We start from the raw sequence: 18,395 nt of genomic DNA, 5'->3' as shown, positions 1-18,395 counted from the left end.
ACCACCACCTTGCCCTTGGTCATGAACCCAACTTTAGGGCCCGCTGTGCTCTCTCTTAACACCGCTAACACTGCACCAGTGTTGATATCGGCAGTTAACACACGCAAGGGTCATGTGCAGCTAATGAGTCCCCCACCCTGCAGTCGCCCCCTTGTTGTGTTTTCATGGGAACGGGCCCAGTCTTCCTGCAGCCGTCCTCTTTCCTGTTATTGTCACACACACAGCGAGTGATAGCTAGCGGGACCGAGCTAAAGAGTTCCGTTAGCCCCCGGCACACATGCGTGCACATTCACGCGCACACAGTTCCCCCGTTAGGTCCAAAGCTTAAAGTTACGTCACTATGTGTGTGTGTGTGTAGTGTGCGTGCGCGCGTGTGTGTGTCTGGGTGTTCAGCTCCTTCTGGCAAAGTATCACAATCTCAGTCTCACATAATCTCTTTTCCCCTGTGAATTTGGAGCAACATGTGGAGACTGACCTAAAATCAGGCGGCCCAGTTGGTCAGTGCCACAGTTCATTTCCTGGGCAGTGGAGCGAGACCCCGCCGTGCTCACAAGATAAATCCACCCGAGGCCAAGCACATAGCCCTGACCTCACACACACACACACACACACACACACACGCAGACACTGTCAGGCTCCAAAGGCTCTCTGTTTCGCAAATTAGGGACTAAATGCACAGCATTCCCCGCCCTTTCAATTTTACTACCCAATTTTCTTGTCGTTCTATATTTCTCCCGATACAACCCCCCACCCCCCCACCCCAGCACTATGCTGTTGTCTCTGAGAGTTTGGCTGGGTGGATTTGAGCCATTAGTCATGTCTGTGTAGCTGCAGACTCTTCAGCTCTGAAAGCCTTTGTGTCATTAACTGCGCTGGCAGAGCCACCCGCTACAGTTTTGAGTTTCTGGGTCACTGGCATTCATAGGCTGAGAGCTCTCTGAAAGTAACGTGGAACTGACGACTCAACGACACTATTTGATTTTGATTACTGTAAGAGAGGGCTTGAATGTCAACAGTGAGAGAGCACTAGTCGTAGTGACCCGTTCCCATCGACTTCTGCAGTAGCGGGATCGACTGATAATGCTTTTACAACCTCAAGCCGCTCAACTGCTATGATATGAGCAGCCTGTAATGTGGTAGGCGCTTTCCCTTGGCCTGCAGGGGATTTGATTTGATGGGGCTGTTAAGCCGACTACTCTTTTCTGTGGAAGAACTGCTGTAATGGTCAATAATGCAGACGGGCCATTTGGCTTGTAAAAGAGCTAATGAACACTTAGTGCTATGGTACGTTGGATGAACCTTCTTAATAGCAGGCAATTAGCTGCTGGAGCAGGGGGAACGTGCTCAGTATCTGATGGTGGTGTTTCCTCGCCCCATGCTGTCTCTCATTGCTATTCTCTGTGTCTGTGTGTGTGTGTGTGTGTGTGTGTGTGTGTGTGTGTGTCTCTCTGTTCATTCAGGAGCGGTTTCAAGTGAAGAATCCCCCGCACACGTACATTCAGAAGCTCAAGAGCTATCTGGACCCGGCCGTCACCAGGAAGGTAAGCGCTCCTCATTGTTCCTCTGCCCCTGTGGGCTCTTCCTTCCGTCGCACGCACACACGCACACACACACACGCACACACACACACGCACACACACACACACACACGGACTCTATTCACACAATCCCACACACACACACATCACACGTGTCCACATCACACACATGCTGTCAGGGCAGGATGTCCCCTCTCCAGGGCACAAAGACGAGCTCCGGTCACCCCCCGCGGGCTGATCCATCTCCTCGCACGCGGCCTGGGGCGGCGCCGACCAACATAAAAGACACCACACACCACAGCCTGGTCACATGAGGCTATTAGCAGCAGGCCTTCTGAATGAAGGTCAGCTCTGGTCTCATCAGGAGGGGAAGAGCGCTGACCGGTCATCCCCACCACTGGGTACCATAAAAAGAGCATCGCCTGGTGGCCTGGTGTGTGAGTGTGTGTGTGTGTGTGTGTGGAGGGGGGGGGGGTGGGGTTACACAGGTCACGAGGTAAACAAGTTCACAAAAAAGCTTCACGCTCTATTTATAGATAGGGAGAGAAAGAATTGGCTCAGGATGATTCAATTATGTGTACTGGAGATTAAAGTTTCAGAAAAGTGACATGGTAGCAGCGGGGGGGAGGCAGGGAGCCCCTGGCAGCGTTTGATGTGCAGACGTGACATCTCTCTCACGGATGGAAATTGGTACCCCCCCCCCCCCCCCCATTGCCCTCCTACTGCTTCCTCTGGAGGTAATCGGTAGAGATCCGCAGCAGCAGCGTTTGTTTCATTATTCAGCTCGCGTCTCGCGGCAGATCCATTTTTAATGCGGGGAAAGTGTCCTCTTGTTTTTTGGTGCTTGTGAGAGAGAGAAAAAAAGAACACAAAAAGAGAGGAGAGAAAATCAACTGGAGGAAGACGCCGGCGAAACCTCTGGAAATAGCTCTCAGTCGGGCGCTCGTCTTTTGATGGACAAGCCAGAAAACAAAACGAAACGAAAGAGCAGACGAAAGCGATGCGCGGGGCAGAGCTTCCATGTGTGAGCAGAAAACTACAAAAGACCAGAGAGAAGAGCGAGAGAAGGCAAAAAGGAGAGAAAAAGGGAAGTAGGGAGAGGGGTGTGTGTTGGGAAAAAAAAGACACGCACATTACTGTCAGATGTTAGAGGAGGGAAGAGGGCGGAAGAGGGAAAGTGAGACACAGAGAAAAAGAGGGAGAGAGAGGGAGGAGAGGGAGACAGGGGCGGTTTGTCTAAGGGGAGGCCCTGGGTGCAGAGCCACAGAGCCGCCAGGTCCTCTCTCTCTCTCTCTCTCTCTCTCTCTCTCTCTCTCTCTCTCTCTGGGGTGTAAACACTTAACACGGCCACGGCTGAAGGATTTATTGCAGGCCAGAGCCGCTCCTCCCTCTGTTTGTCCAGCAGTGTGATTGACCAGAGCGTGATCCTCCGCCCGTGTTTATTGAAAACATTTTGTCATGCGATGGGTATTGGTGGGGCCGAAATTGAACACTCGTTCTTAGGAAAACACGTCTTTTTTTTTTTCTTCATCCTTATATTGAGGGGGATGGGGGATGGGGGGGGGGTTGGTGAGGAGCTGGGGTTGGTGAAAGACTAGCCCCCTTCTTGTCCGTGTGTTTATTTTCTCTGGCAGGGTCAGCAGGAGGGTTACGCGCTTTGCCCGGCCCGACCGTTAGCCCGACGCAAAAGAAGCGGGGGCCCTGTGAGAACCCGTCCAAACCTCACGCCTCCAGGGTACAGCGTGCTCCAACAATAGCCCCGGTGTCCCTCGCTGGGGTCTGTCGTCCGCACCCACAGGCAACCGAGGGAGACGGGGGCGTGGAGACGGGCGGACCAAGAAGGAACACAAGAGAGAGAGAGATAGGGAGAGGGAGAGGGAGAGTTAGAGAGGGAGAGAGAGAGTTATGGTTTTACATTCCTGCTTCAGCCCCCTTTTCTTCAGACGGGAACAATTGGCACTTTGTGGCGGCGAGGGTGAGAGCGGTGGAGGTCGCTGCCTGTGCTTTACATACGCTGGGCCGCGCATTCCTCCCGGCCCGGCCGCCAGCCAATAGGCAGCCGAGGAGGAAAGGATCCCTTCCAAAAAGTCCAGAAGAATGTCTCCACCATTGATTTGTTTCCAGGATGACCCCTCTGGAGGGCTTGTGCTTCTTTCTCTCTCTCTCTCTCTCTGTCTCTCTCTCTCTCTCTCTTTCTCCCTCTCCCTCTCTCTCTCTCTTTCTCTTGCTCCCTCTCTCTACCTCTCTCTTTCCCTCGTTCCCTCTCTCTATCTCTGTCTTTCTCTCTCTGTCTCTCTTTCACTCTCACTTTCTCCCCTTCTCTATCTCTGTCTTTCTCTCTCTGTCTCTCTTTCACTCTCACTTTCTCCCCTTCTCTATCTCTCCCCCTCTCTCTTTCCCTTTCTCCCTTTCTCTCTGCTGCAGCTGGTAGTACTTAATGTGGAGTGAGGGGGAGTTTGCACAAAACACACACACACACAAGCGCACACAAACACATACACACAGAGAGACATAGATACACACACATACACACACCAGAGCTCCACCCCATTAAAAACACTCTGTTTCTCATCCCAACATGTGCCAAACACACCCACGTTAGGAACAGCCACTCTTCTCTCTCTTTCTCTTTCTCTTTCTCTTTCTCTCTCTTTCTCTCTCTCTCTTTCTCTCTCTCTCCCCTCTCTATCTGTCATATGAGGCGGTTACACTCTGATTGCTCTCGCCGTCTGTTTCCTGTGAAATCCGTAACCACAAACACACACGCACACACACACACACGCACACACACACAGCTGAGCTCTGATGCCAGGGTGCACAGTGGGGTCTCCGTCACCGTCCCTCAGTGATGCAAGGATTTCACTGGGTGCCATCAGCACTGCCGTGCTCTGAACCTGACCATCACCACAGCGTCTTTGATTGATTATTAGTGTCTGTCCTGTCCGGTCCGCACCGCCCAACCACTCAACAGGGTGTGTGTGTGTGTGTGTGTGTGTGTATTAGGGATGCAACGGTACAGTTTTGCCACGGTTCGGTTTGTATCACGGTTTTTGGGCCACGGTAACGGTTCGGTTTCAATATATCAATATTATCTTGCCTCTAGCATACAGGAGGCTATATTTGCCTTTTCTATTTCAACAATGTGCTTCTACTTACACTTGCAGAGAAAATATTAAATGCATAGCCTGACACAGATGAAGCAGAATCACAAAAATGTATTAAAAGAAAAGAACACCATCATTGCCTTCTGTCATAAACAGGCAATGTTATCCATAGTGCAGTGCAGCATAAAGTAATGTGTAGTTATTTATTTAATAAACTCACTGTTCTTCACACATTTAAAGAAAATACTTAACTGTTATACACCCTCAAAAAAGTAGTGAACAATTCTGAAAATCTTCTCAAAATAATTGGTGAGGTAGTATTATGTGTAGTTTCAAATGGATATTTGATTTGGGAGTGCCTGCCCTGTCCTCTTTTATGAACGTAAAAAATGTAAACATAGACAAAAGTGCAGTGCAGCATTAAAAATATTAGAACAATGAAATGAACATTATTGCAACCTGTTGTCAGGGGGGGGCAATATTCCGAGAAGAGAGTGGCAAATTTGCCACTTCACAAAGTGTCTGTTTCCCCTGTGTCTCCTGTCGTGTGTGTGTGTGTGTGTGTGTGTGCGTGTGTGTGCGTGTGTGTGCGAGAGAGTTGTGTGATTGACGAGTGGACGAGCGATTGACTGATTTAGCAGTTTATTGTTTTTCGAGTGGACACCTCCCGCTGCCCGTAGCCTAGCATGTACAACGTCAGGAAAATAAATGACCCGAGTTTGGAATGACATGTCAGCCTCCCCATCTCCTATAACCTCCCATCCCTACAATATTTTCCAGTAAACTATCAAAAAGAGAATACACTCAGCTGTGTCGGCGTCACGCTTTCTTAGGCTACTCTAGCGAGCAATCAACGCAGGGCACCGGTTACACCGTTACACACAGACTTTATAATGTGGCACATTTTCGACCTTCTAAAGTGGCAAATTTGCGTCTTTACAAAGTATATATACGTGGCCCTAATACGCCGTCGTATTCGTTATGTCTTTGGGAATTATAGGAATATTGTTGTCGAAAGGCTGCAGCAATGGATGGTTGGGTTTTCGGTGGCAAACTAACTCTCCGTGCTGCTCCACTTAAGGTTACAGCCGGGTGATGAAGGCGCAAGTGGGCCGACATGTTGGATGTGTTACCTTTATTAGGTGATCGTTGTGAAGCAGTGCTTGCAATGCACACTGTGCTTTGTTTACTGACGGTCTTTTTGACTTGTTCGTGGGCTACTTCAAATGTTGCCATGATCATGCAGCCGCCGGTAAAGTTTGTTTCTTCTCACATGACTCCTTCATTTGCATTTCAACGCGCTTATTGGCTCTTGGGAAATTCAGTAAAATTCTGATTGGTTGTTGCAAGGTTGACGAGAGGCAAGCTGAACAGTCAGAGAAAACGCATCCCCCGGGTCCTAAGCACTCCTCTATCGCTCCCAGGCTACGCGCGCGCAATAACCTTGTATTAAATAAAAAGTTTAATGTCGCGTATACCGAAATATTGCGGTTTAGGTGAGTCTATTGAACCGAACAGGCCAAACCGAACGGTTCAATAAATTATTGAAAACCGTTGCATCCCTAGTGTGTATACGTGTGTATGTGTGTGTGTGTGTGTGTGTACATACGTGTGTGCGTGTGTATATGTGTGTGTGTGTGTGTGTGTGTGTGTGTGTGTGTATGTGTGTGTGCGTGTGTGTATACATGTGTGTATGTGTGCGTGTGCGTGTGCGTGTGCGTGTGCGTGTGCGTGTGCGTGTGCGTGTGCGTGTGCGTGTGCGTGTGTGTGTGTGTGCGTGTGCGTCTTGACCCTGAGGGGCTTTGTTTGGATTTACTGTTTTTTTAGGAGATGAAAGCAGTGGGGTCTACACTAAGACACACACACACACACACACACACACACACACACACACACACACACACATGTATACACACACCCACACTTGTGTTGCCTGGGTTTATCCACATGCAATTCACCTGACATACAATTCAGTCACGCGCCCCCCACCCCCCTCTCCCCAAGCAGCTGTAACCAAGGCAACGAGCACACGGGACGAGCGGGACAAGAATGGCTCCACAGTGTGTTTCCAAACAGAGGGGGCTCACACACAAGCGCAGGGCCATGCTAACGAGCTCCATTCCATTATGCAACGCCCCGAGGAACGGATGGCCCTCTCTCTCCCTCTCTGGCTCTCTCACTTTCTCTCTCTCTCTCTTTCTCACTTTCTCTCTCTTCATCTGTCTCTCTCTCTTTCTCACTTTCTCCCCCTCCTCTCTCTCTCTCTCTCTCTCCCCCCTCTCTTTCTCTCTCTCTCTCTCTCTCTCTCTCTCTCTCTCTCTCTCTCTCTCTCCCTCCCTCTCTCAGGGGCTGTGTGTGACTGCAGGTCTGGAAACTCTGTTGTTAGGAGTCTTTGTTTACGTGAACATCATCTCCTTCCCTTCCCTTCGCACCCTGTAGTATTTCCCAATTCGAGGCGGTGGCCCACACTGTCTGTGTAAACTAATAGTGTAAACAGAATTAGCCGATGAACTGAGATTTGAGACATCTCAACACACCTCAAGCCACGCGCCAAGAAGAGATTTGGCTTTTGACAAACCATCGATACTCATGGGATGTGAAATTTTTCTATTTTCCGACGAAAAATAGATCACATTATCCTCATCATATCTTTCTCTGTCTCTGTTTTGGTGAGGCTGCCCCAGCGTCACTAGTGACACACACACAAACATGATTTGCAGTTGGAAACGTGTGTGTGTGTGTGTAGCAGCGTGGAGGAAAGCTCACCCACCCCTCCCTCCTCTTCCGTCCACAGAAATTCCGCAGGCGAGTGCAGGAGTCGACCCAAGTCCTCAGAGAACTGGAAATTTCATTACGCACCAATCATATAGGGTAAGTAATTAAGGTTCTCCCTCCCTCTCTCACACTCTTCCTCTTCCCCCTTCCCTTCTCCTGTTTCTCGCTCCGCCCCACTTCCCCCTCCTTAACCACATCTCTCTCTACCTTACTCTCACTGTTTTTCCTTCTCTCTCTCTCTGAATGGCAGAAGGCGTACACAGCTACTCCTTCTGGAAGAGAGCCTGACATTCCAGACAGCCAGACAGTAGACGTGCACGTAGACGCTGACGTTTTTTTCGCCAGGCACCACCCCTCTCTTATTTAACTCCCCTCTCCTCCGCGTTCTCTCTCCCGCTCCCTCTCTCTAAGGATGGGGCAGAGCCTGCATGATGTAGCCTCAGTTTTTTCGTGGCAACTCGTACCAAAAAGCAGATGGTGGCTGGCTTGACTGTAACTCTTCCTGCAGTGTAGTAAATTTACCCCTCTCACCTCCCCCCAATCCAACACACACACACACACACACACACACCCCTTTCAACAAGCGTGGTTTATTATCTGCTCTGCCTTCAAGGCTTGGTGGCAAACCAAGTCTCTTTCATGTTCGGCGGAATTAGTTTTTTTGTGCGGAGGTAATAAAATAGTGTGGTTTGAATGATCAACAAAATAGTTGCCTGACTATCGTGGACGGACACTCCCAGGTATTTTCATTAGAGTTTCATTACCTGGCTGCCACCGTTTCTCCCCGCGTGTTTAGATTGCCATCAGAAAGCGGCCGCTGTTTGTTTCCCCGGGCGTCTGGATTTAATAAAGTCCTTAGCAACGCTGACTGCTGTCCAGCTCCTATGTGATGACGAGCGGGGGGGCGGAGGGCTGCTGGTGGAGGAGCCGCGTGCCCTGATGCACGCTGGGAGCTGGAAGCAGGATGAGGAATAGGGGGAAGCAGCCGAGCTGACAGCACCGAGCGAGGTCGTCCAGACGCCCCCGCATCCCCCCTCCCCTCTCCTTCCCTCATCTCATTTCACACACACACACACACACACACACACACACACACACACAAACAGGAAGGCCATGTCCCCCGCTCCACCCTGTCTCCATCTGACACGGCTCATGCACGAAACCCTCACACAAACACACAAACACACACACACACACACACACACACACACACACACACACTTGTACATCAGCTCGACCCGCCCTTCTCCCACCGCCCACCGCCCAGCCAGACACTGCCCCAGCAATGGACACTCACGACCTTCATCCTCAGCATAACATTAGCGTCCAGGCGCTGTTTACGTGGATTATCTCCCTCTCGTTTTAGTGGCCTTATGTTGCTAAACTAGATTAGCGAGATTAGATAAGGAAGCATCTTTGGAAGCCCCAAGCAGTGGACCACGGCAAATGACATTAATAACAGCAACGAAAGTACAGCCCCACTGCTTCATAACTCTTCCAGCTAATTGTATGCCGACGGTCTGGTACTGTACTTGAGTCTAGTCAGAGCTGGAGTCTCTGTAGCCTCCTACGTTTCTCGTCAGTGCGGTTTAGAACCACAGCCTCCTACTCTCAGCAGCTAGGCATCCTCACCCAGGTTTGCTATGTGTATGCATGCCCATCAGTGTTTGTGTTTACGCTTCACACTGTGGCTAGTCCGCCGGGCCCTGCACATAAAGCCTGTGTGTCGTTATGTAAATCTCGCCCCGCTCATGTAATCACAGCCTAATCACCGGCAGATGAAAGCCTCCCATTCAGGAGTACAGGACTGCCAGAGCACCGCGTAGAGAGAACACACACACACACACAACACACGAGATCTCCGACTGATTCCCCCTCCTGTCCTGTCCTGATAAATATGGAGTAGTTTCCCCCCTCAAAAAGAAAAAAAAAAAGACAGGGGTGAAGTTTATGATGAGTCTATTTCCATCGTGGGCTCCAATCAGAAGCGAGTTTTGTTTTGCTGGCCTACATATGCACTGCTGAGGAAGGTGAAGAGTGGCTTTTTGATCAGCGCGGCTGCCGGCTGCGTCGCCCTACGGCTCGGCACGGCTCGGCACGGCAGGGTCTTTGTTGCGCGAGTTGCGCCGGGCCTTTGAAGTGCGGCGCCAGCTCATCGCTATTCTCACCAGTGCATGATGGGATGTCTGTGAGTGTTACCAGCCACCCCGACGCGGCTCTGAAGCCAACCGTGCCGTGTCTTTGAAGCGCTGATAACTCAGCGATGCTCAATCGGGAGAGTTTTACTACACTCTTAAAACGAATGTGTTGAAAACAACACTGCTTGTGTTGTTTTTAACACATCTCTGTGTCCAGGTCCAGATTGTTTCCCTTTTTTATTTGTTGCACAATATGTGTTGAAAATAACACAACTTCCTTTGAAAACAACACAACTTGTGTTATTCCTTTTTTTACACATCTCTGTGTCCAGATAAAGACAACACATTGTTAAACGACAAAACGTTGTGGCGTATTCTGATGCAGTGAGAGACATGAGCCTTTTCTTTCCCGAGGGTGTTGTTGAGTAACAGTGTTTTTCTTCCCTTATAGGTGGGTGCGAGAGTTCCTCAATGAAGAGAATAAAGGGCTGGACGTGCTGGTGGACTATCTGGCGTTTGCACAGTTTGCCGTCACGTAAGTTACTGTCTGTCCGTCGCCTATACACCACACTTACAGCGTGCACAATGGGGCCTTTTCTGCCCCTAATCAGTGATGCATCTGCCCTGCCCTGCCCTGCCCTGCCCTGCCCTGCACTGCCCGGTCCGGCGCAGTGGCCCCACGCTCGACTCGGAGTCGGAGATGTCGAGTCACTCCTAGTGCTGGAATTTCCAGGAACCTACATGTTACACGCTGCTATTCATAGACGCCATGATTCAAGTCACAAGATTTCCATTCAGGACCCAGAGCTGATCTTTTCTCCCTCTCTCTCTCTCTGTCTCTCTCTCTCTCTCTCTCTCTGTCTCTCTCTCTCCGTCTCTCTCTCTCTCTCTCTGGGACTCCCCCCGCCCCCCTGCCCGCACTGTTATTTACAGGCCAACCATGTTTTTTTATTGGTGTGTCAACGCTTTAAGAGGTGCTTGCGTGAAGGAATGTTTGCCTTTTGTGCACATTGTTACGGGTGCATCAGCAACCTGCCTTTTCCGCTAAAGACCACTGTAGCATGAAGGCTGTAAAATGCCTCCACCATCTGGTATTGCCACTGACTTGTGCACCGGCCCTTGAGTCCCACTGGGAATTCGCCCCATACATGTCATTATGTGGCCCTCGTCACTGTTGTGCTTGTACACAAATGATTGATGTCCACTTTGATTTGTACACAAATGGTTAGTGTCCACTTACTGTACAGCATACACCCACACAGTATGTCTGTAGATGTTATGTGTGTGTGTGTGCTGATTCTCCTCCCTTCCCTCGGACCCGCGTTGACCCGGCAGGTTCGACGGTGAGAACCTGGAGAACGGCCCCGACGGCCCGGCCGAAAAGGCCAAGGCCTGGAGTCGCTCTATCGAGGACCTGCACGGGGGCAACATGCCCTCCCCCATCAGCGGGAGCTCCATATCCAGAGCCGGGAGGCACACCACGTTAAGGTAACACACACACACACACACACACACACACACAAAGACTAAAATGTACAAATGCCAATCCTCCATGCTGTTAGATTTCCTGATACATTACTACTCCAATGACAATAGCTTTTGATTCTGTCACGTAGTAGCACAGAAATCCGATCGGCAACAGTGTCATTATGAAGACGAATCATCCACTACACAAAGGACTATTCATCCCACCACTCCACTCAGCTACAGTTAGCGTCGGCGATAAACAGCCAGACTCGTCATATTGATCGCAGGGGGGCACGACAGGGCTTTCTCCCGAAGATTAATGTCAGATCTGATGGGTCGCTCTGTTATATTGATGAAGGCCGTCTGGCATACTAATCACCATTGATTTCAGCTCATGTAAACCATTTGGGGGGGTAGATGGTGGGGAGGTGAGGGTAGAGTGAGGAGGGAGGGGGGGGTAGTGAGACGAGAGGTCCAGCGGCGGCGTCTGTGCCATGAGCGGACGTGTGCGAGCGCGCTCTCTCCCGTGGGCGGCTGGTCCCCGGGGGGTGGCTCGGCTTGTGCCGCATGTGATCTGTGAAAAGCCCCTTTGTGCAGTCATGAGGCCTCTAAGTCTTTAAATGGCTTAGGGCACGTATGAGGGCCCAGAGCACAGGGACCGGGGGATGGGGGTGGGGGGGGGGGGACCGGCCAGGGGAGGGCAGCCGGGGCGGTTATGGGTGACCGGGGTGAGAGATCCATTCACCCATACACGCCACTGGATTCCCTGACTCACCAGGGACGCGTCACAGACTGGGACCTGTGGTGCATCGTCTCCACCAGCATGACCAGCACCAGACACTATGGTAGACATGCCTCTCCATAGAGGACGCTGAAATTCCCCCTCCTCCACTAAAGCCAGCCTATCTGCAGCTCCTTCTCCCTGCAGGACTGGAGAGAGAATGGCCTGATGGCCTCCTCTGATATCCCCCATACGGCCCTATAGTGTTGACATGATGGTACACGCGACTACTCGTGTAAACAGCAACTCCTCTCACATACGCACACCTGGTGGTGAGCTGCTGTTTGAAACATGCGGTCAGTTTGCAGCTGTGTACACAGAGTGTGATTTTGGGGTTGTGTGGTTATGATGCCGCAAGTGTTCTATACGCGGCCGAACCCATAATCTCTCGTCTACGCCACCGTGACCTAGCGGAGGGTCATTAGCTTCACAGTGGACTTGACTTCCTGGTGCCTTTAAGCACCGGTCATTACATCTGGATTTTCGGTCACATTTGTGGTCAAACAACACTAGCGCACAAATCCTCGCCAATTATATATGTGTGTGCATATAGAGCCCAGAGTGTTATAGGAGCTTTATGTAAGAAAAGCCCATGTAGGAGAGTTCCGGAATGCCTCCCACTTGAAATAGGCTAATCGTGGGCTTCATGCGGTATGGATTATGGAGTTTATTAAACCGTTTAGTTGTTTAAAAATAGCTGTGCAAAGGAAATGTGTGTGTTTGCGTGTCTCTGTATGTGTTATGCTTCTGTAGACATGTGAGTGATTGTGTGTGACACATAATCACTCACATGCCCACATTGTGTGTGTGGGTGTGTGTGTGTGTGTGTGTGTGTTTTTCATTCTGACTGTCTCTCTTTCTCTTCTGTTCTGTTCCTTCATTCCTCCTCCAGTTTTCTTCTGTGTGTTCCTGTCTTCGGCAGCAGGCAGGTCTACTGATGATATCTAGCACTGCGCCACAGATCCCCCCCAGCACACACACACACACACTCACACACTCACACACTCACACACTCACACCCACCCACACACACACACACACACATGCATGTACAGTGCACACGGGCAAGCACACACACACACACACTCACACACACACACACACACACACACACACACACACACACACACACCCTTATCTTTCTCCTGGTCCCGTGTCCCTTCCCCTGCATTCACTAGAGGCTGTGTATCAGGAAATGGACTCCTGAAGAGTTGCTGCTGCTGCTGCCTGCCCTGCTTTCTGTAGAAATTCAATTTTCCCCGCTTCAGACACGTGGATCTGTGTGTGCGTGCATGCACATGTTGTTTTTGTGGTTGGCCATATGTATGCGTGTATGTGTTTGTGTGTGTGTGCGTGTATCCATCAGTGTTTGTGTGTGTGTCCTTGTCCATGTCCATGTGTGTGTATGTCTTTGTGTCCATTTGTGTGTCCATGTGTGTGTGTCTGTGTCTGTATGTGTATGTGTGTGTGTTCATGTCAGTGAGTGTGTCCGTATGTGTATGTCCATGTCGGTAAGTGTGTCTGTAGGTGTGTGTGTGTGTGTGTGTGTGTGTGTGTGTGTGTGTGTGTGTGTGTGTGTGTGTGTGTGTGTGTGTGTGTGTGTGAGCATGCTTTGCCACTGTGCCCACCTGCCTGTTTGCTATATTTATGTGACTCCTCTCAGAACTGCTCTCCATACGATCTGCCTCCCGCCTCCCCATATGATCTGAGCCACATCTGCTGCCTTCTCACACATCTGAATGTCACTGCTGTTTACCAGCCATCCTCCAGCAAAACATCCTGATTTATTCACTTATCCATTCCGCAGTGCCTGGCTATTCTTACAGCTGCCATTTTCTCAGACGTGTGTGTGTGTGTGCTTTGTGTCTCCCGCACCGCACGACGAAGTCCAGAGTCCAGATCATATCGCTGTTTCGTGTCCTGTCTGCCTTGTGTCCATCTCGCTCCATCAGACGTAGCGTTTAGCACTGTCAGTGCGCAGCCCCACATGATGCTTGTGTGTTTTTGCTGTGTGTGTGTTCTACAGTGCGTGTCAGTTTCACTGAGCATGTTGTATGTCTCTCTCACACTGCCCCCATATGGACTTCCAGCTCGGCGAAGTGCCCAAAGTGCTCCCGAGGACGAGGGTACGTCTGATGCTTGCTAGAGCCCGTAGGAAGCGTTCCCCTAGTCTGTGCTGTGTGTTTCTCACCCCTCATAGTGAGCAGTAGGCAAATTTAGCGGTGGTGGAGTTGTGACACTAGAATGCAACTGATTGTTAAAAGCCAGAAAAAAAACTTCATAGACTGTAAAAAATAGAGAGAGAGAGACATAGCTGGAGGCTTCAGTCAGAGAGTTCCTATTAGGCAAGGGGACCTGTCAAAGCAGGTTTGGCATTCCACGCTGTACCTGTGGCAGGAAGCTGAGCAAGCGCTCGGCCTCGTAAAGAGTCCCGTCTCCCTGCGCGGTGAGGCAACAGCTCCCAAGTCAGCCGCACCACCAGCAAGCACGGGCGCAGCACGGCACAGAGACTGACTCAGGCACTGCGCTGACTAAACACAGACACGGACGCAGCACTGCATAGAGACAGGACAGCACTGCATAGAGACAGGACAGCACTGCACAGAGACAGACACAGACACACCACACCACTGCACAGAGACTAAACACAGACACGGACACAGCACTGCATAGAGACAGGACAGCACTGCACAGAGACAGACACAGACACACCACACACCTGCACAGAGACTAAACACAGACTCAGCACTGCACAGAGACAGACACAGACATACTGTAGCACTGCACAGAGACAGACTCAGCACTGCACAGAGATAGGCACTGACACAGACACAGCACTGCACTGAACACGGACTGAGGTGCTGCTAGAGGAGGAGTGTGCTGTGCTGTGCTGTGCTGTGCTGTGTTGTGCTGTGTGGTGGTACTGAGGCCCAGCTCATGGGGGGGGGGGGGGTCGCTAGGGTTGCTTGATGCCATGCTCCAGTTCTGTCACAGTCATGTGAGAGGAGTGTACACGGCATGTGCCAGGCAGTTGGTTATGCGCCAGACACACACACACGCACACACACACACACACACACACCAAATGCCTTCATGATACATGCCTTCATGCGCACCTCTCTTAGGCCTCTGCTCTGCTCCTTCTCTCTCTCTTTTCTTTTCTCATCCTTTCCCTCTGTCCTCTGTGTTTGCTGCTATAGAGCCGTATTGAGTGAGCACCAGTAGAGTTTGTTGTGTGACTGCAGAGTGTGCCATGCCCCTAGGCCGTCAAGCCCATATGAATCAGTGCATGAGTGTGTGTGACGTAAGAGTAGTAGACTACACGGAATAGTGAACTGTATTTTATACACGTGTGTGTGTGTGTGTGTGTGTGTGTGTGTGTGTGTGTGTGTGTGTGTGTGTGTGTGTGTTCGCTCGCGGCCCTCCGGCTCTCTCTCTCTCTTCAGCATGCTGCTCGCGCGTGTTTTGTGACAGCTCTAGCAATAACTGTCTGCTGTCTCCTCCTACTCACTGTAGTCTGAACAGAGAGCTCTATCTCCCCCTCTCTCTCACTCCTCCTCTCCTCTCTCCCTCTCTCCCTCTCACCCCTGCCCTCTCTCTTTCACTCTCTTCCTCTCTCTCTTCCTCTCTCCCTCTCCCCAGTTGAAAGAAAGACCTCTTACATGGGGGTGGGTTTTGTCTTGACAAAGCTGTGTGCGGCACCGCCGTGCATACAGATGAGGGCCGCGCCATTGTTGCTGTTGAAAGTGATACCTCCGTTGTTTAGGTCTGAAACAATAACACTGGGACTGGGCCCTCCGCCGCGGACCCCAGCTACCCCCCCCCCCCCCCCCCCACACACACACTCCACCTCCCCCACCTCCCCCCCAGCACCTGTGGAAAGACCACAGGCCTGCACGGAGGCCTTTGTGTGTAACTGGTGCTGTGTCCATATGGAGAGTAATGGAGTTTAATGACACAGAAGAGGCATATGTACAGGGCGCTGTGCTGGGTGGTACAGTACACGGGGGGCATGGGGCTGTGAGTGCTGTGCGCTGATTGTGCCCTTTAAGCATGCCACCGGAGGAGCCGGGGTCTGTGTGGGAAGTAAGTGGTCTGGGCAGGACACGGACATAGCAGACAGCTGGAGGGGGTGTCGGTAAAAGACATAAAAAACGAGCGTACAAAAGCGGCGGGCCTTTGTTTGGGAATGAAGTCCTCTCATTATGCCTCGTTTGGCAAATGGGCATATGTGTTTGGCATGTGTGAGCGTGCGCGCGGTCGGAGCGGACTGAAAGCTCTCGTTTTTTTGTTTTGTCCCCTCGCAGGAGTAACACGTTGCCAAGCCGGAGGACGCTGAAGAACTCGCGGCTGGTCTGCAAGAAGGACGACGTCCACGTGTGCATCATGTGCCTGCGCGCCATCATGAACTACCAGGTGTGTGTGTGTGTGTGTACATGGATAATAATAAGCCCAGCCGCTCATCCATCACCACTCAGATGGTATTTTCTCCTCTGCCAGGCCCGGCGTGACAGGTCGTTTGTCAGTGTTTAGAGTTTAATTCCGTATGGCTGTATGGATTTGATTATTAATAATAGCAAGGTGGTTCTGTCTCTCGTGTTTGTCAACTCTAATCTCTGTCCCCTCCTGTCATCTTTCACTGCGCAGTACGGTTTCAATATGGTCATGTCCCACCCCCACGCTGTGAATGAAATTGCACTAAGTCTGAACAATAAGAACCCAAGGTAAGTGTTGTTCATTTGTTTTGAGCATCTGTGTATGAAGGGGTGTGTCTGAGAGTCAGAGAGGGACTAGAGAGACTGTGTGTGTGTGTCTGTGAGTATATGTGTGAATGTGTGTGTTTCTTATTTTGTTTCCTCTGTTAGTGCCGCAGCTTAGTAAACTAATGCAATCGGCCAAGCAGCAGCGCACCTGCCCTTCAAACCCTTAAACCACACACACACACACACACGCACACACACACGCGTGTACACATAGAGACATGCACACACACACACATGCACACACACACACACACAGACCCACACACAGACACACACCGCCCCTCCAATAAGGAGCATTCACAATGTTCAGCACTTATTCACCCAGACAGGTTTGGAAGCCGCTGGCAGACACATAAAGACTGGCAGCTGCACAGAGCCTGGCTAGAGGACGACCTGATTTGTGTGTGTGTGTGTGTGTGTGTGTGTGTCTCCGGTAGCTCCCCAAATTGCCTTAAATTGTCAGGCACACAGTGGCTCCTCTGTAGCGTGTGATTTGGCTGCAGAAATCCTTCAGGAAAGCATTTGAGACACACACACACACACACACACACACACACACACACACACACTAGGGTACACATAAGGATTAAGACCCCGTGTTTCATACACCTCTCACATAATCCTCCAGGATCAGAAGCACTTGGATGGCTTCCCCTGAAAAAAGACCACTTCAGTCTTGTGTGTGCGACTGAGCCTTTTAATGTGACGTGTGTCATGTTTCAGTCATGTCAATATTTGTCTTGAAAAAGAGGGTGCTTTGAAGCTGAGCTTGAGCCTGTGATTGTGTGTCTGTCTTTCTGATCCCCTCTCTCTCTCTCTCTCTCTCTCCCTCTCTCTCTCTCTCTCTCTCTCTCTCTCTCTCTCTCACCTTGTTGTGTGTCCTTCTCTCTTCAGAACGAAAGCCCTGGTGCTGGAGCTGCTAGCCGCGGTGTGTCTCGTGAGAGGGGGCCACGAAATCATCCTATCGGCGTTCGACAACTTTAAAGAAGTATGGCTGGCGTCTCCGAGGAGAGACACATAATTTATTTGAAGATGCCCCGCTGTTGTTTACGCAAGGCAGTGTCATGTAGGATAGCATCTCGGAATGCAGGGAGGGGAACTGAGGGCAGTTATGGGCGGGTGGGGGACACGTGTGTGCGTGTGTGTGTATGTACGTGTGTGTGTGTGTGTGTGTGTGGAGGTCTGGTCCGACGCCACTCGGCTCCTGAGACGCAGAGGAAGTTGGCTTTGCAGGCCCACGGAAAGCAGTTATTTATTTGTCAGTAATTTGGCAGCAAATGTTCGGCAATAACACAATCCAGACTAGAGATCTGTAGATCTGTATAGTGCAGGCTTTGTTTCCGTGTGTGTGTGTGTGTGTGTGTGTGTGCGTGCATGCACGTGTGTGTGTGTGTGTGTGTGTGCTTGTGCGTGTGCGTGTGCGTGTGCGTGTGCGTGTGTGTGTGTGTGTGTGTGCGTGTGCGTGTGCGTGTGTTTCCGAACAGAATTAAGGTTGGTAAATCAGCTCCGGGAGGCAGGCCTTTGCAGGGGTTAATGCAATATTTAGTCAAAGAATGAAATATTCAGCCAGCCAGTCTATTGGGTTTGGCTCTATTAGGGTGGAATATGCACGGCTACAGACACAGCACCCACACCACCAACCAGAGGCTGGAGCGGCCGCCGCCTCTTACCCAACTACCCAGCAAACGCACCAGAGCACACCACACCAACATTGTTAATCTGCCGCTTGCATTAGCTACAGTTTTGCACAGACACAAAGCACGCCAGCTACCACTCTGGTATATTCTTCTTTTCTCTTTCCTACATCTTTCATACCATATTTCTTTTGT

The 18,395-nt window shown here is 50.8% G+C and overlaps 1 protein-coding gene across 4 annotated transcripts in view; it reads left to right on the top strand.

Annotated features, from left to right (window-relative positions):
* fmnl2a (formin-like 2a) overlaps positions 1–18,395 on the top strand; it is a 61,488-nt gene that overhangs the window by 23,093 nt on the left and 20,000 nt on the right. For all 4 annotated transcript variants that reach the window (XM_062534040.1, XM_062534043.1, XM_062534041.1 and 1 more), the window contains exons 3-9: positions 1,461–1,541; positions 7,437–7,513; positions 10,007–10,090; positions 10,891–11,043; positions 16,111–16,219; positions 16,451–16,527; positions 17,461–17,554. In XM_062534040.1, the coding sequence (XP_062390024.1) occupies positions 1,461–1,541; positions 7,437–7,513; positions 10,007–10,090; positions 10,891–11,043; positions 16,111–16,219; positions 16,451–16,527; positions 17,461–17,554 (675 nt within the window). The remainder of the gene's footprint in view (positions 1–1,460; positions 1,542–7,436; positions 7,514–10,006; positions 10,091–10,890; positions 11,044–16,110; positions 16,220–16,450; positions 16,528–17,460; positions 17,555–18,395) is intronic.

This window comes from Sardina pilchardus, chromosome 4, assembly GCF_963854185.1.
Source record: "Sardina pilchardus chromosome 4, fSarPil1.1, whole genome shotgun sequence".
NCBI lineage: Eukaryota > Metazoa > Chordata > Actinopteri > Clupeiformes > Clupeidae > Sardina > Sardina pilchardus.
Note: the sequence above shows the minus strand (reverse complement) of the source record. Positions and strands in the feature narration are given on the sequence as shown.